At 42.2% G+C, this 27,932-nt stretch overlaps 1 protein-coding gene across 3 annotated transcripts in view; it reads right to left on the bottom strand.

Annotated features, from left to right (window-relative positions):
• Window positions 1–27,932, bottom strand: part of LOC115767371 (teneurin-a) — a 147,013-nt gene that overhangs the window by 20,607 nt on the left and 98,474 nt on the right. For all 3 annotated transcript variants that reach the window (XM_030711630.1, XM_030711629.1, XM_030711631.1), the window contains 5 exons: window positions 18,565–18,684; window positions 11,607–11,774; window positions 10,820–11,012; window positions 8,690–10,074; window positions 5,691–6,196 (listed from right to left, as the gene is read on the bottom strand). In XM_030711630.1, the coding sequence (XP_030567490.1) occupies window positions 5,691–6,196; window positions 8,690–10,074; window positions 10,820–11,012; window positions 11,607–11,774; window positions 18,565–18,684 (2,372 nt within the window). The remainder of the gene's footprint in view (window positions 1–5,690; window positions 6,197–8,689; window positions 10,075–10,819; window positions 11,013–11,606; window positions 11,775–18,564; window positions 18,685–27,932) is intronic.

Here is a 27,932-nt window from a genome sequence, read left to right as displayed (position 1 = left end):
GTTACGAAGCCTATAATCGATTGGCAATCAATAAATAAACATTCGTGGGATCATATCAAAATTATAGACAAAAAACGGTTAAGTCATGATGTAAACATTAAGTTGATGATTTTTTTGAATATCTAAGCCAAATATTGTCTAATTATGGAATGATATACCTTTTTAGACTCGTAACGATCAGTACTATCGATTGGCATTCAAAAAACAAACATCTAAATTTTGACCCAAAATTGAAAAAAAAGCAAGGGGTTACATCACGTTTTTTGCTAAAAACGGGGTCGGCTCGAAAATCAAAACTTTTTTGATGATTTTTATTGAATATTTCGGGTAAATACCGTCTGATTTCAAAATGTTATACCTTTTTCTAAAGGTTACGAAGCCTATAATCGATTGGCAATCAATAAATAAACATTCGTGGGATCATATCAAAATTATAGACAAAAAACGGTTAAGTCATGATGTAAACATTAAGTTGATGATTTTTTTGAATATCTAAGCCAAATATTGTCTAATTATGGAATGATATACCTTTTTAGACTCGTAACGATCAGTACTATCGATTGGCATTCAAAAAACAAACATCTAAATTTTGACCCAAAATTGAAAAAAAAGCAAGGGGTTACATCACGTTTTTTGCTAAAAACGGGGTCGGCTCGAAAATCAAAACTTTTTTGATGATTTTTATTGAATATCTCGGGTAAATACCGTCTGATTTCAAAATGTTATACCTTTTTTTAAAGGTTACGAAGCCTACTATCGATTGGCAATCAATAAATAAACATTCGTGGGATCATATCAAAATTATAGACAAAAAACGGTTAAGTCATGATGTAAACATTAAGTTGATGATTTTTTTGAATATCTAAGCCAAATATTGTCTAATTATGGAATGATATACCTTTTTAGACTCGTAACGATCAGTACTATCGATTGGCATTCAAAAAACAAACATCTAAATTTTGACCCAAAATTGAAAAAAAGCAAGGGGTTACATCACGTTTTTTGCTAAAAACGGGGTCGGCTCGAAAATCAAAACTTTTTTGATGATTTTTATTGAATATCTCGGGTAAATACCGTCTGATTTTAAAATGTTATACCTTTTTGTAAAGGTTACGAAGCCTACTATCGATTGGCAATCAATAAATAAACATTCGTGGGATCATATCAAAATTATAGACAAAAAACGGTTAAGTCATGATGTAAACATTAAGTTGATGATTTTTTTGAATATCTAAGCCAAATAATGTCTAATTATGGAATGATATACCTTTTTAGACTCGTAACGATCAGTACTATCGATTGGCATTCAAAAAACAAACATCTAAATTTTGACCCAAAATTTAAAAAAAAGCAAGGGGTTACATCACGTTTTTTGCTAAAAACGGGGTCGGCTCGAAAATCAAAACTTTTTTGATGATTTTTATTGAATATCTCGGGTACATACCGTCTGATCTCAAAATGTTATACCTTTTTTTAAAGGTCACGAAGCCTACTATCGATTGGCAATCAATAAATAAATATTCGTGGGATCATATCAAAATTATAGACAAAAAACGGTTAAGTCATGATGTAAACATTAAGTTGATGATTTTTTGGAATATCTAAGCCAAATATTGTCTAATTATGGAATGATATACCTTTTTAGACTCGTAACGATCAGTACTATCGATTGGCATTCAAAAAACAAACATCTAAATTTTGACCCAAAATTGAAAAAAAAGCAAGGGGTTACATCGCGTTTTTTGCTAAAAACGGGGTCGGCTCGAAAATCAAAACTTTTTTGATGATTTTTATTGAATATCTCGGGTAAATACCGTCTAATTTCAAAATGTTATACCTTTCTGTAAAGGTTACGAAGCCTATAATCGATTGGCAATCAATAAATAAACATTCGTGGGATATCAAAATTATAAACAAAAAACGGTTAAGTTATGTTATGTCGTTTTGGAACGTCACATCTCCGCGCGGAGCTATGTCGTTTTATAACGTCATATTTCCAGGCGGGGTTATGTCGTTTTGGAGTTATGTCGTTTTGGAACGTCATATCTCCAGGCGGGAGTAAGTAAGAGATTCTAGTCGGGAGCTCCCGACTAGGGGATACGCTGAACCCTCTTCTTCCAACATCAAATACATATATATTCTATTTTAGAAGCTATATGTCAAGTTTGGTGACTCTAGCTCTTATTATTTACCAAAATTGCCCGAAAAACAGGATATCGATATCGATTTTCATCGATTGCTTGGAAACGGAGTAAGTTATCGATTATCGGAAACAAATTTGATCTACGCAGGTTCTAGGCGCACCTACATCTACAATTTCAAGTCTCTAGCTAGGCTCTGAGATCCTTGCGTTCATACATACGGACGGACAGACGGACATGGCTAGGTCGACTCGGCTATTGGTGCTGATCAAGAATATATATACTTTATGGGGTCAAAGATGCTTCCTTCTACCTGTTACATACATTTGGATTTTGCACAAATACAATATACCCTTATACCTATTTTTAATGGGTTTAGGGTATAAAAAGTTGAGTCGGAAAGACTTGAGAGTGAGATCAAGAGCGAGAGAGAGAGAGAGAGAGACTTATCAAGTTAATTTCCAGTATTATTGATATATATTATTATTTTCGAATTTTCGTTCAAGTGTGTTACAAAGAGAAGGTTAAGCCGGGAGAGTTTAACAAATAGTTGGCCATTATACTCACATTGTGTGCTGCGTGTAATGCAATTTAGGTCTGTCACCTTTGTATAGTTTCTCATTTAAAGTTTTTAGAGTTTATGAAACTCAATTTCAATGAGTTTTTCTTTTTAATTAGAAGCCAAGCGTGTGTGCGTGGGCGATTAATGAGTTCGGGCTGCAACTTTTTTGATTACTCGGGCACCGCCCCGCCCCCCACCTACCGCCGCTTATTGATCGGCTTTTGCGTTGTCATTTGCTCCAGTTCTCACCGTCTAAGCCATGGGTTTCCTTTTCCACTCGCCTTGTGCTTTTTTCTATGCTAGCAACGCATTTAACGCAACAATTTTTCACATACACAAATACACTCGGAGAAAAAGTCAAGAACAAATGTTTCCAGCAATCAGGTTTAAACTTTTTGAGCATACTTTTTATCGCACACACTTAAATGCTGAAGCTTGGATTATTCGACATAAGTTTAAATATACAATTAAAATGTAGAGAGCTAAACGGTGTAAATTTCATGCTTGATTTTGTTGAATTTTCTCTGAGTGTAGACTCTTGTATTGGCACTTAAGCTATAAGCTTTTAATGAAGCTTATTTACGTTTTACTGAAGCTAACAAAACCCTCAAAACGTGCCCCACAACGCTTTTGCCCGAATGTCTTGTCTACACACGCACACACACACACACGCACACTGGGCTCTTGATTAATGCATGTTCATAGCGCTAAGCATTGCCAGCGAGGAGCGTAGGGGCTTCATGTTGGGTGGGGGGTGGGGAGGTTCGGGCTCTACTGTGGGGCAGCTACCGCTTCGCATTACAAGCGCCAATTCGTCGCGTAGGTAATAAGATTGATTTTCACTTTTTCGCTTTTGGCCAAAACCAAAGCTGACGCCCCTGCCGCCTGCCGCCTGTGCACAGTCCATCCCTGCCCGCGGGCAATTACTCACACGTGGGGAAGAAGGGCTCGCGCTTCGTCTCCTGCAGCTCGACCGCACACACACACACACATACGCACACACAAAAACGGACTAAAACTTGATTAATTATAGTCATTGATTTGCTTTCCACGGCTGTTGCTGCTGCTTCTTCTTCTACTTATTTCTACTTTTACTTTTGCTGCTACTGCTTCTTCTTTCTTTGGTGCGCCCTGCCCTTCATTAATTTGTGTTACGTTGTCAAGCGCCGCTCCCGCCCCTGCCTCCGCCCCCACCCACGCCATCGGCAACCACCCTTTTTTTTTTGCCATGTGCACAGCGCATCGTTAGCGTCGCGTCGCTTCACCTCGCTTCGTCTGCTGCCAGCCCGCCCACGTTCCTTCACCCCCTCACTTCAGCACGCGCACCTTCTGTTCGTCCTCTAGCCCGCTCGCGTCTCGGCCCATTGTCGAAATTTATTAATTACATTCTTGGTCTTATCAAATTACGTTTTGCTAATGCACTCAAATTTATACCTTGCCAGCCGCCCACTTGATCCACCCCCTCTACAGCTAGACCGTCCACCCGCCCGCCCCTCCGGCAGCTCTTGGCCATCGCTTGTTGTTTTTTGAGCTTTTGCTTTTCGGCTCTTTGGCCTCGCGCCCGCACTTTGGGCTCCATCTTATTTATTGGCGGCCATTTTGTTTAAGCTTCCTCTTCTTCTACCTGGGCCACCTGCTGTGCACGCGCGCGTGTGTGTGTGTGTATGGAGTCCTAATTTGTCCTCGTTTGAATTGTGACGGAAATTGGTTTCGCTTTTTATTTCTCTGCTTGACTGTTGCCCCGATGGCTGCCCGCGCCGCATGTTCCTGCCTCACTCGCCTCCTTCCCCGCACCGCGCACCATGCACTGCTACATTTCACTTACCGCTCAATGCTTTTGCCATAATGGCCAATTACAGCGCCAACAACAACAGCAACAACAACAACAACCACAGCTGGGACAACTGTTCCAAGTTGTTGTGCCTGCTGCTGTTGTTTTTGTTGTAGTTTTTGTTATTATTATTATTATTATTGTTGTCATTGTTGTGTTGCCTGTTATGGTTGCTGCTGTTGCGTTGTGTCTTGCAATATGTCGCAAATTTTACTTCCGCTGTTAACAATTTCTACCTACCCCCCTCTCTTTCCTACAACAGCACTCTGCCTATATTTCTTCCGCTTTCTCCCTCTCTCTCCCTCTCGCGTCCTCTCTTTATTTTTATTTGCCTTTTCATATTGATAACAAAGCATGAAAATCAAGCACAAAAAAAAAATAAAGAAAATAAAATACGTTCTAAATTTGCCAATAGGAAATGTACCATTCCAAGTTTGTGTGTGTGTGTGTGTGTGCTATTTTCAGTTGTTGCCCTCAATAAAAGTTGACAAATTTCTATTTAAACGCAAGCCCAGTTAGCGTCCCAGCCCCACATCAGGCACTCCTAGGTCCAACCCAAGTGGAACGAGTGAAATTTCCACAAATAATTCAATTTTGGCTAATGTTAAGTGTAACATGAATATGTATTCAAATAAATGAATGTATTCATTTCGAATTGATATCTCGCTAATGCATTTTATTTGTGCTCATTGGATTCGATTACTCAACAGTCGAATCGGAAATGCCAGACTCTAGCCCGCTGTCAATGAAATTTGCAACAAGCTCTGATATATAAGTATAATTAATTCTTAAAGGTTTTTTATATTTCAGTAGAGCAGGGGAAAACGATTAAGTAGCTTCTCATATGCTGAAGGCTTTGGCTCTTATGGCCGTTCTATTCGCTTCTTATTATTCCATTCGCTTCTTACTAGGCTTCTCACTCCATTTACAACGTCAACTCACATTTCCTATTGCCTCTTCTTCTCGCCTGCCTATGCTTCTCGCTTAACTTTGTTTTTACCATTCCCAGCAATTTGCTCTATTTGGTTATTTCTTCTGTTTTTGGAAACAGTTCTCGCTTAGCTTATCCTTGGGCTTCTCGCTCTGCCTTCCACTTAATTCTATAGTTGATTTCACTTAAGCTTAAATCTTTAGCTTAGATAAGTTGGGTACTCACCTTGATCAGCCACATTGATGACGCCGTCCTGGGCAACCGCTATAGCCGAGATGGCCTGGAAGCGAGCGTTTGAGGAGAGCAGAGTCTCGGCATTGCTCAGGGTGCCGTCGTCGTTGAGGGTGGCACCTGAGCCCAGATTGGAGCCGGCGCCGCCAGCTGTTGTCTTGGCGCCTAGCAGCACAGTTGTGGTTGTGGTGGGTCCGGTGGACATTAGGCTGCCGCCGGCCACAATGCCGGCAAGTGTGCCCGAGTTGCTGCCCGAGATGCCGCCGCCGGGGCAGACGCAGACGCCGCTGCTGTTGAGAACGCCAGCGCCGCTGCCGCCGTTGCCAGCAGCAGAGCTGCCATTATTTCCGTTTCCGCCAGCTGGTGTCGTTGGCGTGGTGCCGCCATTATTGCGTGTCGGATTCACGGTCGTTGAGTAGGCGCCTCCATTGGCCACGCCCAGTCCGGTGGCCGCAGAGCCATTGCTGCCGTTTCCAATTGCACAGTCGCAGGTCTGCGTGCTGCAAGAGGGAGTTGGGATGCGAAGAGGATTGTGGAAGCGTTAGTAATGCATCAGGAAATGCTTGGACCCCTAAACCACCCAACCACCCAGGCACCCACACAAACAATCAGTCCCCCCCCCCACCCCCTCGCCATTGTTATCAGTGGCGCAGGCATCGTTTACATGTCGCTGCCACGCCCCAGACTCGCAACTGCAGAGCCGGAACACAGGCACAGGGACACACAGCAAGGACGCAATGTGGTGCAAGGCGGTGCTGGGTGGTGCTCGCCGAAGCGCTTTGTAACCCGATGCGTATTTATGATGACATTGTTTGTTCGATAAACATTTTAAAGTAAAGTGCAGACACCGACAACCTGACCTAAACCTACCCCTCCCTACACTCCTTGCCCTCGTCCTAGCGCTCCACGACGTCCTCGCAATCGTTTATCGCGCCCTGACCACGCCCATTTTAACCCAAAGCGCCTGTCGCTGCTTCGTGCAGTAGCTACGAAATAAAAAGGTTGATTTATAGTTTCTGTCGTTGGCGCGCCGCCGTTTGCGGTGTCTGCTAATTACTTTTGCCACGTCTGTGCCAGCCACGCCCCTAGAAAAAAAGGGGGCAGCAGCTGCCACTTTCCCATGGCTCAACCCTTTAAGCCCCCACCCATTAAGCGCTCAGACCGCCTCCGCCCCCCTGATCAGGCTGTCCATCAAAATAAGCGCCAGAACAGAAATCTATTAGATTAAATAAACTGCCAGCTGCATTAAGTTACACATAGCATTTACAGTGTGTGTGGGTGTGTGTGTGTGTGCGAATGTGTGTGTAAAATATGCCACATTTATGCCAACTCTCCACCTGTCGCGCTGCAAATTTCGCGTGGCTCAGAGCAGCCGCAAACTAATCAACGAAACAAATTAATTGGTTTACTTTGTTACATTTTTGCGGTTCATTGAGAGCGATAGACATAGAGAGAGCAAGAGAGATACGGGGAAAGATACATCTCCTTCTATTCCATTTTAAGGTCGCATTTATATTAATTTTATACATATTCCGCACTTCATGGATATTTTCTTATTATCATTTACCTCAATTCAACATTCAGCTCATTTTGTGCATTTGTTCACTTTTCCCATCGATTTTAAGGCATTTGTCAACACTGATTGCTCGTTTTTGACTTGTCTTAAGCTGCTTTAATGTTCAAACTTTGCAGAATTCTTTTATATATATTTGCTGAATATTGTTTCGATGGTCACAATATCTATTCGCGTGTTAACACCTCATTTAAAGGCATTTTACAACACTGATCAATCATAGCCTATTTCTTTTCAGTAACTCTTCGAGCTAATTCACTTTTAAAATATTCTCTTGTTAATTGGCAGCTAGTTTATTTGAATGTATTGCCCTCTTGATTCAGTTAGCTTAAATCTTATTTGTGTTTGTTACAACATTCGCTTCTTTTCTGCGCATTTTACAACATTTGATTCAAGTCTGGTGTGGCTTGGTTCACTTGCAATTTGCTCACAAATGGTAGCAACACTATTTATGCCCAATTGATTCAATTACTTTGAGTGTTGTCCAAGCTTTTATTTATAAGCGTTATTGTTCATTTACTTTTTGTTCATTTCTAAGAACTTTCCAACGCTGTTTGACCAGAAATAATTTATTTTGCTTTCATTTTCCTTAAATGCATTTTCCAACACTGTGTGCGGTCGCAACAGCACAAAATGCTGTGTGGCATACACACACCAATGCACACACACGCACAGACTCCCAAATAACAAAAATCCAATTATTTTTTTGGTCACTGTTTTTGATGCTTTAAAGACGTTTTAATCAAGTCAAATAAAGTAAACTGTGCGGCGCATCTATCGTTTGGCCTCAAATGCACACACACACACACAAACACATACTGAGCGACTTGCTGCATTGACATTTATTGGCCAAGTTTTGGTTGTATTTGCGGCAAATTTTGTGCAAGTGCAGCGTAAATATTGTTATACCCGTTACCAAGGGTAAGGGGTGTATTATGCAGTCACGTGTGCATGCAATAGGGAAAAGGAAACATGCTGAGTCATTGAAACGACCCCAGAATCGATAAATATCGATTTGCAGCTCGGGCTCTCTGAGACTCCCAAGGTGAGTTTTTGTTTAACATAAATATTTCGATTATCTTTTACTTTCTCCCGTCGTTTCTTCCAAAAAAGCAAAAATATCATGGTTTATTTAGGTGGCCTGAAGTACAGAGTCTCTGCTTGTCGGGCAAAGTCGACTAGGACACTAGTGTTATTATTTATGCCACTGCATTGACCCCTTCTAACCGTTCCCCAGACACATCGTTCTTGGCCAACTGCAAATGGCCAAAAAGCGTTCGAAGCGTCACATAATTGGGTCAAATATGCGCATAAACAAGTTGCCAGCCCCAATGGCCCCTTGGTGATCCCGGCAATGGGTGAATGCCGGAATGGGTCAGGGGGTCAGCAAGGGGCAGTTCACTGTAGCTTGTCTACTTACCCCGTGCCCTCCTGTTTGCCAGCAAAGTAACGCATGTTGCCGGCGGTATCTACGACGCGTATGGAATTGATGCGCCTTGAATCGCTGTCCGCTATGTAGAGATCGCCGAAGGGTGAGAAGGCCATGGCCAGCACTGTGCCCAGCACATTGTCCGTGGCTGTCTTGTTGACGCGACTATCCTGACCATTGTTGCTGCAGTGCAGCGGGGTGCCAGCCACGACGCGTATCTTCATATCGGAGGTGAGCCGGAGCACGAGACGGTCGTCGATGAAGTGAAGCGAGCCGTCGAGTGGACTCAACGCCAGACCCGTTGGCCACTGCAGCTGCGCCTGGTTGGCCATCAGCGTGCCCGAGCACGGTGCCGGACTCCAGTGATTGTGATGACCATGATGGCCAATAAGCGTATGAATGACGCCCTTCGGGTCCACAGCGCGTATATTGGTGCCATCGGCAATGTACATGGTGCGATCGGCGGCAATGGCCAAGCCCTTGGGATGGGAGAGACGCGCCTGCAGCGCCGGGCCGCCATCTCCGCAATTGCCCTCGTCTCCGGGTATGCAACGCTGACCGCTGCCCACGACGGGTTCACTATTGATGCTGGGATCCTTGACTTTCTCAAGGCGCAGCAGGCGCAGTATCTGATGCCGTTCCGGATCCGAGATATACAAATGCCCATCAGCCGGCGAAACGGCCAGATAGTATTGATACGAGACCTGCGTTGCGCTCAGCTGGAGTATGGTGAAGACCTTGCCGTCGGGCGTGATGCGGCGCACCAGATTAAAGTCGCCCACATAGAGGCTGCCATCGGGTCCCGTGGCCAGTGCGATGGGTGTCAACAGTTTGGCATCCTTGGCAACGCCATTGCAATAGTCCGGACAATTGAGCGGACGCTGTAGACCTGTGCCCATGACGACCTTGACGGTCCGTGGGTATTCCTTCATGTGCAGCGTGGAGCCATCGCCCTTCTGGAGGATGCCCTCATGGAAGTTGTAATGGTGATGTATGTCCAGACCCCAGCCCCCAATATCGGAGATGTCCACATCGTAGCCCTGCAGCTTGGCCGTCTGTGTTATCCAAACGGGAGTCTGGCACGTGCTGTGTTGGTAGCCCACGGAGATGCGAGCGATGGTCACCCCGTAGACCTTCTGCCTGTAGACGTTGCGCTTGTTCCAGGCGAACGTGTGTATCAGATTCGGATCGGCCTCGTACGTCTTCACATGGAGTGCGCCCTCGATCTCCACGCCCACATGCACATGGGTTAGGGTCTTGGGTATTGCCTCCGAGGTTAAGCGCATGCGCACAATGCTCAAATAGCCGGAAGCCTGCGAGGACTGGTAGGTAAGGTGCAGATCCGAGCCAGGTATTTGAATGGATTCCTGCACGATCTGTTGTTGTGGAAGAGAACAAGAGGAAATATTGGCGGCTCAGTCTTGTAAAGCGATAAAAGGAAGTATAAATAAGAAAACAAGAGAAACATAAACTAGAGTTAAAGAGGGGCGAGGGACTAAATAAAGAAACGGATAGAACAGGATGTGATAGATAAAAAGAGAGAGTGAGAGGGAGAGAGAAAGAGAGTACGCAACAGCTAAGCAGTGTTGCATAATGCGTCAAACTGCAATAAACTTGCAAAATAAGCGAAATGCTGAAATGAATCAGAAACTATAGCCAGCAAAAAAAAAATGAAGCCCAAAGGCGAATATAGATGGCCGAAAGGTGAATATGGGGGCCTTTTAGAGAGAACTACAACTGCCGCTGCCACTAAGTGAGTTGGTTATTAAGCCCTGCGGTCGGAGCAGGGTCCACAGGGCACAGATGGCACGAAGCATAATGCAGCAATTAAATGTAATGCTCTCACGCGTTGCCTCTGTGCCACACAGCTCACTTATTTTTTCACTCTCTCTCCCTATCTCCCCCATTTGGCGGAGAGTTATTGTGTGCTTGTGCTTCGCTCGTCGTTGGTAAATGCAAAGTTATAATGTCATTAGGGCGAACTTCAAATTAATTAAAACTACGCGGAGTCCAGCTGCTGCCACGGCCCGCTAATTAGGAGTGGCATTAGAGGATGAGCCGGTAACAGCAGGGGGTAAACCTTAAGGAAGCGAATGGGTTGTAGATGGGTGCTAAACTCACCTGAGTCTCGGCAAAGATGACGCGCTTGCCGGGCATGGCGCCGACACCATTTGGCATCCAGGTGCTTATCAGCTGCGGCTTCAACTTCTCGTGATCGTGATCCATGCAAACTTTGCTCGCATCGTTCGCTTCGTCCGCCGTGTGATAGTGTATGGAGTTGAGGAATGTCAGCGCTGGATTCAAAGGAGCCACCCTATGGAAATTACAGTTGAGACAAATATTAGTACATGTTGCAGTTAGGTTGAGGCTAGTGGCAAGTGCGAAGTTATGCAACTTCATAACTTCGCGTGTCACGTTTGCTCTTAAGACTAGACTATCAGCTCAGTAAGAGATAGCTGAAGCAAAGTTCGTGCCTTTATTTTCATGTCGTGCCTGCTCGTGATTTACTAGCGACAATATGAGAAGCCTTGCGCTAAAAATCCGTGATACGATTAAGCTGAAAACTGGACAGCATGAGCTGTAAATATCTGTTGGACTTTCTGGTCTTAGGCGGTAGCTTTTTCTCGTGCCAAAAGCTCTTTTCGTGCGTGTTCACGAAAAGCCCAACAATACAATCAGATCAATCATAAAAGATAACACGAGTAAGCCAAATATTTTAAACACTTCTCAGAGCAATAAACTTTTGCGTGAGCATTGGTTCTGTTTTTGAACAGGTGCGTGCTTGGAGTTCGTGATTGAACTCGTGCTCGTGCTTGAACAATTACCGATATGCGCTTTGGCTCGAATGATGTATTTAGATCGATTCGCTTCTTATATATTATGTATAAAAAGTTGATTCCAAACTTACTTGATATTGCGACTGGTGGTCTCGTCATCGTCGCTCAGCTGCATCTGCACCGGAGGCAGGACTACAATACGATTCCAGGGCACGAAGACGGTGCGGGTGAGTGGGCGGAAGGGTGAGCGTTGGAATTGCAAGGTGACGGCACCGCCGCCATTAACCAGCACATCGAACCTGTGTGGGAGAAGGAGGGAGAGACAGATAGAAGACAGCGTTAGTACGAGAAAGAGAAAAAATCATAGCAAAAAAAAACTTGTGCAGCATCAAATTTAACGGTACAAAACATGCAAATTAATATTTTAATGAACTTTGGGGCCGCGCATTTGTGTGCGTTTGACGCACGAGCACACAGCCCCCACAACCCACCAGCCCCACCCCCACAAGCCCATGCGACGGCAATCGTAGCGTATGCTGAGCTGATAATACCTCAATTGTTTGTCGAAATTGAAAAACTTTAGGATTTTTGCTTGAGCAGCAACAACAGCAACTGCTAGAGCATAAGTTGGGACCTCAGTCAGTTGCAGTCGAGTCCCAGGCCAATCCTTAAGCTGCACCCCTCCCCCTCCCGACGAGGGAGCCCCAACCGTGTTAGCCGCATTAAACATAATGATGGCGATTGCGTTTGTGCCGCCTTCTCATTATTACGAGTATTTTTCGCATTGGCGTACGAAAAGTTGCAAAAAGTTGAACCAGGCTAGCCGAGTGGCAAGAGAAGGCGAGGTGAAAGAGCCGTATTGGAAAACAAAGGCTAACAACAACAATAACAACAACAACAACAACAACAGCAGCAGCTAGAAATGGCTAAAAGGCGTGGCCAGTGGCGCAGAAAGCTTAAGACATGGCAAAACTTTTGCTTTCGAAATATTTAATTAATGTGATTTTTAATTGTGTTTGTGCGAAAGAGCACGAAACAGGCGCAGCATCAGAAAGAGACAACAAACGAGTGAGCGAGAAGAAAAGAACAGCGACATGCCACAAACTGCTGCCAGCTGCCGCACACGAAAACTGCGAAATCCAACTTTTTGATAACTTATCGATAACTGGCACGCACACTCTCCCCGCCCTCGACCATTCCCCTGACTGTGGCATATGGTCGGCGGGGTAAGCGGCGGTTAAATAATTGAATGAACAATAATTACATTTTATTTTGCAATAAACAACAGCTAAGCCACAATTATAAACATTTAAATAAATAAGCAAAATTACAAACGAAACGAAACGAAACTTATCCGACTGCGCTGTACCCTATACAGCTCAAAATAGTTGGGCGAGGGACTCTTTGATAATGCAAAACATATACTTAGCACGAATGTTCGGACTCGAGAATAGGAAATTACGAAGCGTTATGGATTCTTCCTTACAGCAGCTACGCACAAGTCTCGAGTCCCAGCCAAACATGTCACAAAACAATATACTCTGCAGCCACATTTGCGCACAGGGTATACAATTAAATATTTGTTACAATTTTTGCTAATTTAATTTAATTGTTGTCACGCTTAAAAAACGGTACAACTGTTGTTATTCTTATGACAATTGTTGTTATTTTAATCGCATTTATGCACGCCAAACACACACACACACACACACGCACACTCATACGCGTGTTTTGTTGCTGTTGCACATTTATTTACCTGTAATTGAAGGCATAGAATGCAATCTGGCAGGCCTGGCGCGTTGGGCGTGGCAGCTGTTAGGTGGTCATTTGGTAGTGGCTTACACACACACACACTCACACTCACACCAGCACACGAACACGCTCGCACACTCGCGCACTCACACAATGTACAGCTCTAATAATATGTTGCTAAAAATGCCAACAATAATCCCTTGCAGCACATTATAAAGACTTTTATTACCTATATTACTACTCGGACTGACAACAACAACAACAACAACGACAACGACAATTGGTATAACAACGATAATCAACAATGCATGTCAAAGGACAACAGCAACAATGGCAACAAGCAACAGGACAGCAAATGAAGCAGAGCTAAAAAAAATACATAAAAATAAATAAAAAATTATTTTAAAAGGAAAAGAACGCGCAATAAGAACAGCGAAAAACGAGGCAGAAATCTAAAGCGAGCAGACGTCACGACTAGAAATATACCCTGTAATCAGTAAGTCTGAGACTGCAGCGAAGTGAGAAGCGCAGTGATGCACTGATGCAGGGAGAAGCGAAGTGAGTAGTTAAGTTATATATATGCACATATATCTCACTATTGCAAAGGAATAAGTAGACAAGCGCATAACGTCAACAAGTCAAGAAAGAAGCAAAAGCACAAATCTTAGAGTTTTCCAATTATTCGAAATTATTATGCCAACAGTACCCGATATAGCTTGTTCTAGCTTCTTAGGTCGCATCAACAATCATAAAAACAAATTAAATTACTTCTTTAAGTGCCTCTCGCTTCGCTTCTAATCGAAAAGTGCTTTTCGCTTCCTAAAGCATTTTTTTCACGCGGCCACTTTGGTAATTATATGATAACATGTTAGACCCTCTTTGCTCACTCTATAGGGTATAGGATATAAAAAGCTACTAAAAATATTACAAAAAAAAGTGCAAAATGAGCACAGCATGTTGTGTGCTGTTGCTGTGCGGCTGTGTGTGTGTGTGTTTGTGGGTGTGTGGCAAGCTTAATAAGAGCATAGAATTGAAATAAACATTATAAATACAAAGCCATAAAAACAAACTCGCGCGAACATTAACAAGAGCAACAGCGACAACAACAGCAAGTTAGCGTTAACAACAAGCAACAGCCAAAAAGTATGTGTTACACATGTAAGTAGGTATCGCATACATATGTATGTGCTCGCGTTCATATGTGTGTGCATGCGAGCGTGTGCTGAGTTGCCAACGAAAGAACAGGACAGGGGGCGGAACAGCAGCAACGGCAAACACAGTGAGTGACAAAACTATTCGCATAATTCATAAGCTGTGTGAGAAACAACAGATACCCAAGTCAAAGTTGCAGAAAGACGCAGAAAACTCGAAGAATCCATGTAGTAATAGGTATTCCTTTGAATTAAATAGCCTGCGCTCTTTTCTTTGTCTCTTTAACTGTTGGCTTAGGCTGAGAAGCGATGTGTGAGAGAAGAAGCAGAAAGAAACTTCCCGATACTTTTCTCCTCTCTCTCTCTCTCTCTCTCTCTCTCTCTGTCATTATATGTTTGCATTCTTATTTTACTTCCCTCGCATAGTTTTGCCTCTTTCTCGTTCACTGTCGCTGTTTTGTTTTTTATTTCATTTTCTATTCGCTTATTTGTTCGCTTCTCACTTTGCTTCTGGCTTCTGTTAAGATGTTTGGTTTTCTTCTCGCTGAAATAGCGAGGATTCGCTTCTTTTAATTCAACCTAGTTATTAGCTTCCTCCTTTACTTATTTCTTCCAGTCTTCTTCTTCTTATTCCGCCACTTAAACTTCTTTTTCGCTTCCCGCTTTGCTAGGCTTATATTACTCATCGATCAGCTTCTTCTTTGCTTCAATATATTAGTGAATATTAGTTTAAATGCTCACATTTTCCCACCTCTCCCTGATCGATGTGAGAGCAATAATCAAGGTCATCGCATTCACCCAATATTTTATTAAAAATAGTCAGCCTGTGCGCACACCCTGTATTATTTAACCTTTTGCGGCGACTCGTTTAGCTGGTTGCATCGAGTAACTAAAACTCAAGCTCAATGGGAATCCAAATGGGAAACATTTAGTTTATTGCATGCAAGTGTGCAATATTTTCATTGCACACTGTGTGCTGCTTTGAAGGCAGGCACATTTAATTTTATAGAGCACTGTGCAGCTACCCTGTTCCGACCCCGTCCCCCTGCTCCACACAGTCGACTGGCTGTGTGCGACCATCATATGCGGACTATAGAGCTAAAAATAATGTGAACATAAACAGGAATTATTGCCAGCTAAAAGTAAGAATGTTGCAAGAAGAAGAAGAAGCAGACAAGGAACTTTAAAGCCCTTCAAAGGCAGAAGCACAAGACAACACCACATACACGAGTTCCGAAAGGGATAGATAAACAACAACAAAGTAGCCATAATAAAAGTAAATAAAAACTGAAGAATTTATGTGCTCCACCAAATCAGAGCTCTAAGAAGCTGACAACGAAGGACACACACACACACACACACACACACACAGGACACAGAACAACTAAAATCAGGACTTGTTTGTTATTTTCTGTGTATTTTCTATATTTTCTATTTTCTCCGCTGCGTTTTGTTTTCTTGGGCGCTTGCTTTATAATTATTGTTTACGTAGTTGTTGTTGTTGTTTTTGCCTCTACTGATTGCGAAAAGTGGTGTCACGACGGGGGGGGGGGGGGGGGGGGCGGTAGACGTAAAGAAAGGCAAATGTGAAAAATGGTCAACGCTAGCGGCATTTAACGGCCACTGGGCTAATGAGAAATTATGGCACAGTAGGTAAAAATGTTAGCACACATATAAGCATGCACAAAAGTATGCAACACTTTTTGAAACGAACAAAACCAACTGCTGCTGCTACAACAGTATTTCTCTCAGTGTGTGTGTGTGTGTGTGTGCGTGTGTGTGTGTGGCTAAGTAAATATAAATAATCATCACAGTTAGTTTGTCCCTTTGTCTGTCTGGCTGTTGCACAGATTTTCTTCTTGCAATACCCTGTAGCCGTTTGAAATGTAAGTAGCGGGATATAAAAGCCAACCAATGTTGCACATAAATTCACATATTTTTTTCTCTTTTTGTTTCTTATTATTATCCATCATTTTCGAAATTCTCATTATCATTCCATATAAAAATCGTTGAAGTCTCTGCAGAGTGAAGTGGCCAGCTTGAACTTATCCATCTTCTTTCCAAGTGCGTGTTTATTTATATGCACATCTTCATATTCACATTATTATTTATATTTAAACATCCCTAAGAACTATGTACAGGGTATCTTTGAGTTGAACACTTTTAACCTAATTTACAACATTTGTTGTTGCTGGACATAATAAAATCAGCAAAGCGGGTGCGAAATGGTTATTCAAATTGGCCAGCAAATACACACACTCACACACACACCCAATCATACACACCCAAATACACACACACACATGCTAGGCAAAGAAAATGTCAAAAAAAAAAACAACAAAAACATTTTAGATGATTTTGCTGTTGTTCTGGCAACAGCGGAAATCCTTTTTACCAAAAACAACTGCAAAAATATTTATATTAGATATATTGGATTGGCGAGCGTTCTCTTTACCCAAACCTCGTCCCTAGCACAGCATTTCCATTTTCTATTCCTATTTCCATTTTGTATTTTCATTTTCCTTCTTCTGCGTGTGTGTGTGCGTGGGCGTGTTGTTTGTGTGTTTTGATTTAAATTTCATTCCAGCAAATGCCAAATGCGAACGACGTTCAAATGTGCTGACAAAATATTTGTTGGATACATTTCTGTCTGACGTTGTGTCTAGTATGCTGATTGAAGGAGCAAAAGCAAAAACTCCAAATACATTTATTTATATATTAATGTATTCTTTTCATTTGATACTAGAAACTATCGACTATAGAGCAGGTAAACTGTCACTACTTAAGAGGTTTTTGGCTATTGATTAAACCGAGAGCAAGGAATCGTGGGCATTCCTTTATTTGATATATCGATATTTGCCAAGAACACTATCGATAGCTGGCTATAAGTATCTCTGATTTCAAGCAATCGATAACGATCATGATGTCCTATTTTTATTTGATGCAAGAAGCTTTTGGTAATACTGACAATCGAATGTTATCTACAATTCGACAAGAAAATTGAAAAATATCCGAATATTTGTAAACTATATGGTTTCGATACCGATGTTTAAATGAAACATAAGCATGACATAACTAAATAACAAACACGGCCACACTGTTGCATTTTAACTGCTTGCAAATTGCCAGCAATGTACGTGAGCTGCATACTCGGCTTGAATGAAGGCATCTTGGTATAAATATAGCTTTTTCCGGCATTTACGGCCCATTAATCAGCACAAATTGCATTTGTGTCTTGCAATATTCTCCGTTTTTGCTTCCTTTGTTGAAAATTTGAAAATGTTATTTGGCCAGCTGTTAATAAGGACTTTTTCTGTTTGTGTTTTGGGTTCAGTTGTCACGTGTCTCGACTTGACAAAGCGCGTTTAAATAAGTTAAATCTAGGCTAAGAAAAAGTAGAGGGCAAAAAAACCACAGATGCCACTGCTGTCTCTGCCCCAATTCCATGTGCTGGTCTCTGCTCGGGCTTCGTGGGGGTCACATCAAAGTGAAAGATTTAATTAAAAAGTGATAACTTGCTTTATCTGCCTGTGTACACTTGGCCTGTGCCCAACGAAATTCTATTAACAAAATGTAATCAAGAGAAAGCCAAACGAAAGTTGGCCAAGATGCGAGCAGCAGCAGCCCAAACTTGCGCGCCAACTGGCTGACAAATTATGAAAAATTACTCATACGTAAGTAATTTGCATTTCGAGGGCCAAAAGATTAAAAAAGCCGCCCATCGACTACGAAAAGAATTTAATGAGAATCTAAATCTTTAGCCAGGCACTTGGATACCGCCAAAGCGATTATACTTATAGGCATTCAATTAATAGCTAAACTTTGTGGGAATTATCCTTAGGGGCTTATGCGAAGACTTAAGACACAAAAAATATTTAGTTCTTATATCAAAAATTTAATTAAGAAAATGATTATGGCTGAGATGTAGAAATCAGCTAAGGGGGCAATTAGGGGAGTTTGAATATTTACAAGCCAAAATATTCATAAATTTTAACATGAAGTTCTACTTATGTGGATGCTAGCTAAACAAAGTACTCCCCCAAAAAATGTCCTTAAAAAGAAGTTGGAAATTATATATAATTTATATTTTATAATTTGCAATCAAAAGACTTTGGGTCATTATTGATTTAAGCTTAAGCTAGTTTACCATGAACTTAAGCTGTATATTACAATGTGGTTTACTTACCAGCCGCCCTGTCGTGTCAGGGTGAAGCCAAAGCGTGAGTCACGATCCACCGAAACGCGTATGCCAACAATGCCAAGTCCCTGGGGCGTTATGACCTGGCCGCGCATAACCGAAACGCGACTGTGTTGGAGAGTCGATCCAGAGATAGAGAGAGAGAGAGAGCGGGAGAGAGAGTTGTGTGAAGAGTCGATTCGTGGTATGGGCGATGTGGCGGGGTGTTTGTAAAAGAGAAAAAAATTTTGTTAGTTACGTGCTTTAAAATTGTTTTGTTTGCTTTTTCTGTTGATTTGTTTCTTGTTTTGCTTTCAGCTTGTTTCGTCAAATCATAAAAGAACCAAAGTGTAAACAAACATCGAGTTGTAACTATGTAAGTATTTTGTATAAAATAGTTATTTATATTTATATATATGTACGAATAGTATCGAGTAATTAATATTTAACTAATATCCATATAAGACAATATATAATAAAAACAAGGGCAATTTTTTGTATCATTTTTTTACTCTGTTTAAGAGAAAACGAAATTAATAGAGTAATTGAGAAAATATTCATAAATTTTATTATATGCATGTGTATGTATTTATAAATGTGAGCAAAATGGATGATAGATGTGAAAAATGAGCCTATGTCTCAGTGTGTGTCTGTGTAAGTGTGCGTGTGTGTGTGTGTGTGTCTGTTTGGGCGTGCGTTTTGAAGTATTTGATTTGCTATGTACACATTCAGTCTGAAAATGTCTTTTCGCTTGGATAATTCAATTATTGAAAACAGCTTGGCAAATAAATGTACACAGGCCTCAATATATTTTCACAGCCTCTTCTGTTCAGTGTGTGTGTGCGTGTGTGTGTGTGAGAGTGTCTGTTTGTGTGTGGGTAGCTACAAAAATGAAAGGAAATATTTAAGTATTTAACTTGATTTTTTGTACAGGTGAAGAAAACACAGTTGGCACGCAGCTTTGGAATGGAATGGAAATAATTGAAGTACATGAACTGTGGATTAGCTTCAGGGATTTGGGATATGTACGCAATTAGAAAGGGCAATCGTAGGGACAAACAAGAGCACTTGGGTATGCCACGAGCTGTGGCAAGTCCATTAAGCTGCGGCCAAGATAAACTACAGATAAGTACATTTACATAAGTTATGTAAAACGAACTGTGCATAGTTTATCGATTGCTGAGCTAAGCGATAGCGTGGTGATCGATAACATTGATTAAAAACTGCGATTATATATAGTAGCGCATCGATACACAGACAAAATGCATGGTATCGATACAAAGCAGCGTTAATCGGAAAGTATCGTTAGGACTTCTCAATAAAAACAATTGAACAACACAATTTAAAATTGGCGAGTGTACCGATATCGATAAGTGGCAGCAACAATCGACATACATGTTATCGGAAGAAGCAATTTTCGAAAGTAAAAAAATAAATGCTTAACATCGATAACAAATAATTCTAGCCATCGATTGAATGCATGGTAAGTTTTACTATCGCTGGGCTCAGCAAGAGATAGCTAGGAATGCTGGGAATTTATCAAGAAGCATGCAAAATAGAACAACTATAAGAATAAAGTGAGAAAATACAATACTTTAAGATAAGATAAGATGAAATTGTTTCAGTTTTTTTGCTTATAATTTGTGGGCAAATCTATCGATAATATTTTTGTAAAACGTTTAAAAGTTCATGAATTACGAACGGATGGATTATCTGAACAGAAAACGTATTTTATATTTATATCGTAAGGTATATATATAACGGCAAAAGAAACTAAAGAATTATCGAACAAACTGAACAAAGCAAAATATGCTAATAATTGTTGGTTACCCACTGAAAATGTGATATTTTCCACAGCTGTAAGGCAAAAGTTAGTGATTTTATATAATCGATAGGTACTTATATCGATAAATACCGATAAGGGATAGGTTTATAATTTGTAGAGGCAAATTAAAAGGATTTTTTTTTGTAAATTGCTTCTGAACTTTTTTGGGTTCCATAATTGATAAATACATTTGTCGACGGCTACTTTAAAGTGTTGAAATGGGTTTTAATGTTTAATGGAGGCATCTTATAGCACTTGGTACATCATGTGTTATCCTAATTCAGTCCAAAAACTGGGTTTGTTCTAAAAAAACTTAGCGACTTGCCGAGACATTTTGCTAAGACTTGGTACAGTTGCTTCTTACTGAACCGGGCCTATAATAATGAGCATAACAGTTCCTATAAGAAAAGATTTTGCAACAAAGTCATTTGATAGTTGGCAGTTTTCTCTCTATTTAAAAATTGATTCTACAGGATATTTGTTCTACAACCTTTAGTTTTTCGCATCTCCGACTACCAAAAAATTGAAATCGATTATACTTGAGACAAATCTAGAGCTGCTACCTATGTAAACTGGAGACTAAACACGAGCCACCAAAAAGGCAGCAAAGGAGAATGAAAAAGAATAAACGAAGCAATAATAAAAGCAGAAATTCCATTTAATGAGCTGTTACCCAGCAATTGCGAAACTATGGCAACCCTGGCAGCAGCAATGATGGGGCAACCAGTGCCGATATCCGGTTTGCCAATTTGCTTGAAAAATATGAAAGAAAAATATGCGTGCTGCCTGGGCCTGGACCGAAGTTTTTGGCAACTTTTCTCCTTTATTTACTTATTTTTTGCAGCTTGCGCGTTGTGAGGGCTTGAAATAGGGGTTGGGGGTGTTTTTAACTTGGCAAAGAAACCTTGAAACAAAATGCCGCAGTGTGACGGCCATGGAGACTCTTCAAATGGCGCAATTGTTTGCACTAATTATTGCTGGACTGGGAGCAGTAGAGGCGGCAGACAGCCGAGGAGAGGGCAGCAGGGGCTGTAACCGGAGCGGCAGAAGCGGCAGCAGCCGTTAAGGGTTGGGTTGGTCGGTCGGATTGAGCACCTGCCCCCTCTTTGCTGCTGCAGTTAGCTGTTGTTGCCATTACCATTGCCTCTTCGAACTTTTGCCGGAGCGAAGTTGGCAAAACATTTTCAAGTTTTCAAGTGTTGCAATTTCTCAACCACCCCCGCACCACATGCACCACGCACCACGCACCATAGCCACCGCTCAGCCCTTGACTCTGCGCACATAAACACATAATGTACAATATTTGGGTCAGATATGCTGTGTGTGTGAGTGCTGCAATGTTTGCCATGTTGGGGCAGCACCACTTGGTGGTGCAGGGCACTTCTTCAGTGACGTCTAATTGCAATTGACCAAATGCCGAGGCAGTCGCTCAGTCAGGCTTCAGCAGCAACAGCAGCAGCAGCAGCAGATGCCGCCTATTTGTAAAGCAGAGTATTGTCGTCCTGCGTGTGTGTGTGTGTATGTGTGTGTGTGTGTGCGCCTGTGCTTCATCTCGTTCATTTTTGCTGCTTCAATTCGATTCAATGAAGCACAATTTTATTTGAAATCAAACCGAAAAGCAAATTGCATGTATATAAAAATATGTCTGTGTGTGTGTGTGTGTCTCTCTTTGTATGTGTATATATATGTGTGTGTGTGTGCAGTGCCGTTTTGCTCGTGTGTATTCCAATTCATTGAAGTGGTGAGTGCCATTGATTTTTATTTCGCATTTGATTCGTTTGGTTTCATTTATTATTTATTTGATTTATTTTTACTGCAGCCCAGACGCGCGTCTGCCTAAGCCCCCAGCCAGCTAACACTCACACTGCCACGCCCACTCTGGGCCAACAGCGGGCGTGGCACAAGCAACCTTTTGATTTGGCCCTTGCCATACAAGTAAATTACTCATACGCCACGTCTGCCGCTTGCAGCTGCTTGGTGTTTCGACTTTGACTTTGATTTTCTCACAATTGAGTGGGTAGCTGGGCGAGAGAGGGATAGAGATAGAGGTGGAGAAAGTGACAAAGCAAAGACAGCTATCTTGGCCAAAATTTAATAGCCCAGCATATATAGCATAGGCACGATATATAGTATATATTCACACAGAACGGAGTTTGTAATCAAAAACTCAATGCAACTTCCGGCCGATTGCTCCCATAGCAGCTACATAGTAAAGTGCCCCGAAGTTGAGAAGAAGCACGCACTCAAAAAATGTTTCGAGTGATAGTTCCTCTCATATCTAAATGTAGCCTAGTTATAGTCTTCCGATGCGACCTAGTTTGACAATTTCATTGTCGATATCAGAGAACAGAGATGTTCGTCTATGAATTCGTTAACAATAAAATTTAGTGGAGTTCAGTTTACGGTTCGAACCAGTAGCCGGTTCGAATAGCCGCACGTTTTGGCTCATATTAACCCAGGTTTTGAATGGAAACTTTACAATCTCACTCTTCACGAATACACACACGCAAATACCCTACGACCTACTCCTCGCTTTTGTTTCGTGTCCTTTCTTTCCATCTTACTCTTTTTAAGCCCTCGCTGGCCTTTCACCTTTGGGACGCTCGCGCATTTGTGGACAGCAATTCAATCAGTTTGCGAGCTCCTCTCCTCAATGGGCGGCACTCGAAATTATGACGTCATAAAGGCATTTAGTGTAGAAGTAGTTGAAGAAGAATAAAAAGAAGCAGCAGCAGCAGATGAAGCAGCGACAACAAAAGCAAATCCGGAAACGATAGCTGAAAAGTAATCTCGACGGTGCGGAGCGGCTGCGCGAGTGCCGCCCAGTGATTGCCATTGGCCTTGTGGCGCCACCAGCTTGTGGCAGGCAGCAGCTGAACAATGAAGTGAAAGCAATGCCACAAAAATTTCTAATCTCGACCGAGGTCAGAGCAGCAGTCGCAACACTTCCACTCAGTACACCCTACCCCGCCCGTGCAGGCAGCCCCTCGCTCGGACTAATCGCCGTTGCAGCGAATGAGCAATAAACCAAGTCAAGAGCCAGCAGCTAGGAGTGTGGCCCGGCACGTGAGATGGGGCGCGCATTGTCGCCACAGCCACCTTTTGTGTCAAAAGTGCACTTCCATTATTAGCGCATTGTGTGGCTAGGGGAGGGGGCAGGGGGCTGGGCGGCGTTGGTGGCGCCTCGCAAAATATGAGTAGCGCGCATAAAAGGAAGTGCATTTAATTTCTTTTCTTTGCCAACTCTGGCTCAGGGGTAAGGGCTGAGTCGTGCGGTGGAGAGCGAAAGGGGGAGAGGGGGTCATTCATAAAGCGCCGCATTCACTCGCGCCCGAGCGGCACAAGGCAGGCGGCAGGCGACAGGAGGAAACAGCACTAACTGCGACTTCAGCTACTTGTGCTACGGCTGCAATGCCCTCCTCTAGCCCCTGTTTGAAATGTTGCTGTTTTTATTTTTGTTTTTGTTTATGCCCTGTTCTTAGGAGAGACGACGAGTATATTGGTTAAATGCACCAGATCGTGCCTATACCCATATCTTTGTGCACATATACATATATCTTCCACAGTTGTAGACTCACAGTTTGGCAGTTCGAGTCATCCAATTAGCCACGGGTCACAGTTTGAAAGTCATAAGCTTTTGTCGGAGTTCTAAACTTCGTTCAATTTCCTAAACAATCTACCTTCTGGGAGTTACATTGAGGGAGTGATCAAATTCGATGAATTATTTTTATAACCAATAAGGATATTGCTACAATTTTATATATTCCTTAATATGATAGTTCAAGCCAAAATTATACTTGCTGCAGCTCTTTATCTTTTACAGTTTGAAAGGCACAGTGTAAAAAGTCATTAAGTTTTGCTGCCGGCCTTACAACTGCTCGTTTCTATACTATACTCGAACATAAGTAGTTTGTTCCATAGCCCTTTAAACCGAAAATAGCTAGCTTGGAGTACCCCAATTTGATATACGCACTTCTTTGCCGATATCTACACGATTTATATACAGGGTATCCGAGCTGTCAGGCTTTCGACCGCTTTATTTGTTGCTGTTGCGGCTGCTGCTGCTGGCGTTTGCCTTGCCGCGACACACAAACTGGCAGCCGCAGCCGGGGCTAACGTCGACGTCGTCTTCTCATCATCAAAATTGAGCACGACTTAGTTGACTTTTGCACATACAAAAGGGCATTGCCTGCTGCGTCTCTGCCGGCTCGAGACACACACACACACACACACACACATTCACTGCCACAACAAACAAGAGAGAAAATGGAAAAACAAGGAAGGGTATATAATTTTAATTTGGCTTTATTTTCAGAACGTTGCGATGAGCAGCTGAAAGATGCAGCTGCCCCGCCCTAAGCCACCGCCCACCTTTGCTACACTAGAAAACAAAGGCAAGCTGCAGGCCATGGGCGTTGGTAGGTAGCCAGTGGTGGGTGAGAGAGGGGCGGTTGGGGTCTACGCTTTATGTTCATTTAGCCTGAAACAGTTTTTGAAACATTTTTCAACGGAGAAAACGGTGCGCCACACTTTTCTTTTACGCTTTTGTAACCACGATAAATGTGCTTTATGTAGCGAACGCAACGCTCCACGCCGACTCTTTACGGCCGACGACGGGGTAAGGGACGCACTGTGTACGGGGAGAGGGGAGGATGGAGGGGGTTGATATAGGTGTAAAAGGGCAGCTACTCGTCGCATACAGAAGGCCTTTGGGTTTGAGACTTGCCGGCTTGCCACACCCCGTTCTGCCCTGCGCTGCCACGCCTTGCGCCTGATGAAATGCTTCCTGCACTTTTGCCCATTTTTTGCACTATTTTTTTTATCCATAAAAAGCAACGAGCCAAATAAAAAAAAAGCGCATGAAAAGAGAAAATGTTTTTAAAAAAAAGTGTGCATAAAAATATTAAAGCGAAGAAGCCCAAATAAGCGCAGCCAGGCACAGTGGCACAAACATAGTTTTTATGGCACAATAATGCTTGAGAGAGCCGGCATCGAACCATATGAAGATAAATACCTATGCATACCTAATGCATTCATATGTACTCATGTTCCCGCAAAGTGCCCAAATGACTGCTTCAATTATGCAATTTGTGTTCTTTGAACCAGTTCAAATATGGTTGAGCATTCATTTGAACATATTGTGTATAAAAAGAGAGTATTCCCTTTAAGTCATCAATACTATCACACAATATTGTGAACTGTGAACCGGTTCAGGCAAATAAAAAATATTATACAGAACATTGTGAGCTGTGAACAGTGAACTGGCTCAACTATGAACTAGTTCCACTAAATACTGTACACTTTGTACACAAAGTATTTTATTTATTTTTAGTCTGCTTGATTTTGATAGCTGCTCGGAAAAAGCACACAAATATTAGAAGAGATAATGCCTATCAAATCGTCTGAGAGTAATTCACAAATGGTTCACAATTAAATTGATTTAGTTATTTTTATATGAAACTGAGTTAGTTATTTAGTTAAATTTCATGTTCAAATTTAGTGAACTAGTTCAAAATGCATTCATGTTGTAACTGAATCAGAAGCACAATGCTCCAGTGCTGCAAAAATTTTGGAATTTACATAAAAAGGTTTCCGAAATGACTACAAAATTGATTATAAAGGGTTCCTGTCTTAACTTTTTTTGTATAATATTGAAATTATTATTATATAAAGAGGCTTATCTTGTTTAAGGCTACAATAAATATGAGTTTCATAGCAAAGAGTTGGAACTGATTGAATATCTGCAGAAGCGCGCACTTTTACCTTAGATATTTCTGTTGAATTATGTTAAATTAAGTTGAGTAACAACTTAACGATAGCTGTCACCCTATGAAAGTGTTATCGATAACCCAAAGTTTTGCGACACAAAAGTCCTTCAATTTGCGTTCTCTCAAAGCCATTTGAAATGAAGTGGGGAAATGGTTCGTTTTGAAATGCATTCAACCGACTGCAGTCGATAAGGCTCGCGGCATCGACACCGACATCAACATCGACATCGGCGTCAGCGTCTCGCCTATTGAAGGCGGATAAAGACATTTCCCCGGGGCAGAGACTGAGATTCTTTTGGCCCATTGTGCAAGTACCATGGGTGATGGGGTATAAAAAAAAAACACACACACATACACACACATAATAAGTAAATAGCTGCTGGATTGAGAGGGGAGACCGAGGCTGCCGCTGCTGGTGCTTCATGTACTTCGTATAGAAAAGTTTGAATAGAATTTTTAAGTTTGCCATTTACCAACACACACCCAGACCTACACACACACACACTCGCAGACCTATCGTCCGATAGGAGAGCAGAGAAAAAGCTTTAGTAGCGTGTAATTTGCACTTTGTAAATTTGCATAAAAGCTGCAGCGACAGGCTACTGAGTGCGAGGGGGTTAGCGGCTGGCGGTTAGGGGCCAACCCCCAGCGATAGGGTTGGGGTCTGGCAGAGCAGTTAGATTGGAAGAGACTGGCATTAGACCAAGATACGAGACGAGAGATATGTAAATGCCACATGCCACACCATATGTCGTCACTTTAGCCAGGCACTAAGTAACCAGGCCAAGGTGCCGCTACTGGGTTCGGGATGGCCATTTGTGGGTGGTGCCGGGCAAACCCCGCAATAAACCTAAAACCGCCAGTCAGACATTCATTGGCTGCCGCAGAGCTAGCTGCTCACAGATTAGGAGCGACCAGACACATTGCCCACCTGGCCAGGCCACAATTTGGCTCTCCAATTTGACGCACACCAAACAATTTGATGCGTTGATGGCGGTTGGTGGCGGGTGGAGGTTTTTGAGGTGCTTGACAGCTACGATTGCTGCTTGCTAGCTGCCAACAAAGATGTCATTTTGTTTGTCAATAAGAAGATTACACATGTTATAAAGAGTTTGGCTTGGACGAGAGGTGGGAGCGCAATGTGAAATGCAAAGCTCACAATCTTCAAGCTTATTGCAATTGCTGGACCAAAGGATGCGGCTACTCCTGGGCTAAGCAATGCAGGGGAATTTTTTATGATCAATGCCAAAGGGCCTCATCGAAATTGCACAGGTTCAGACAAGCACCTGGGAGTTAACTAATCCGAGAAAATAATCTAAAATGACGGAATTAACTGTCACAGAAACCCTCTCGATAACTGTTGCCTGACATTTTACTGTATCAAAGTGAGAAAGTTTTCTGAAATAGAGCGTAAGAGAACGAAAGCGAGATATTGCTTAACGAGAGAGCTAGTTTTCCCTCGCTGTAGGAAAGAGCGAGCTCTTTTACATAGTGATCAACGTTAACTGAACGAGCCTTTCAAACTTTAAACTAAGTGATGAGCCTCATGAGCGTCTATTACTAGGATCAAGCCAGCTTTGATCAATGGGAGAGATCTGTTTAAAAGCTATTATCAGCATTAAAAGCTTTATGGCGAGTTAGTTATTTCAAGCGAGCTTCAACTCCAGAGCGAGCCAACAGAGCATTAGCTGTTAGTCTAAAAAAAAATAAGTTTATAATTCGCAACTGGTTTAGGTTTTGCTGATATGATATATGCTCGCTGTCATACTGCGCCTGATTTCACT

This window comes from Drosophila novamexicana, unplaced genomic scaffold (assembly GCF_003285875.2).
Source record: "Drosophila novamexicana strain 15010-1031.04,08,12 unplaced genomic scaffold, DnovRS2.1 tig00001385-arrow-arrow-pilon, whole genome shotgun sequence".
Lineage (NCBI taxonomy): Eukaryota > Metazoa > Arthropoda > Insecta > Diptera > Drosophilidae > Drosophila > Drosophila novamexicana.
Note: the sequence above shows the minus strand (reverse complement) of the source record. Positions and strands in the feature narration are given on the sequence as shown.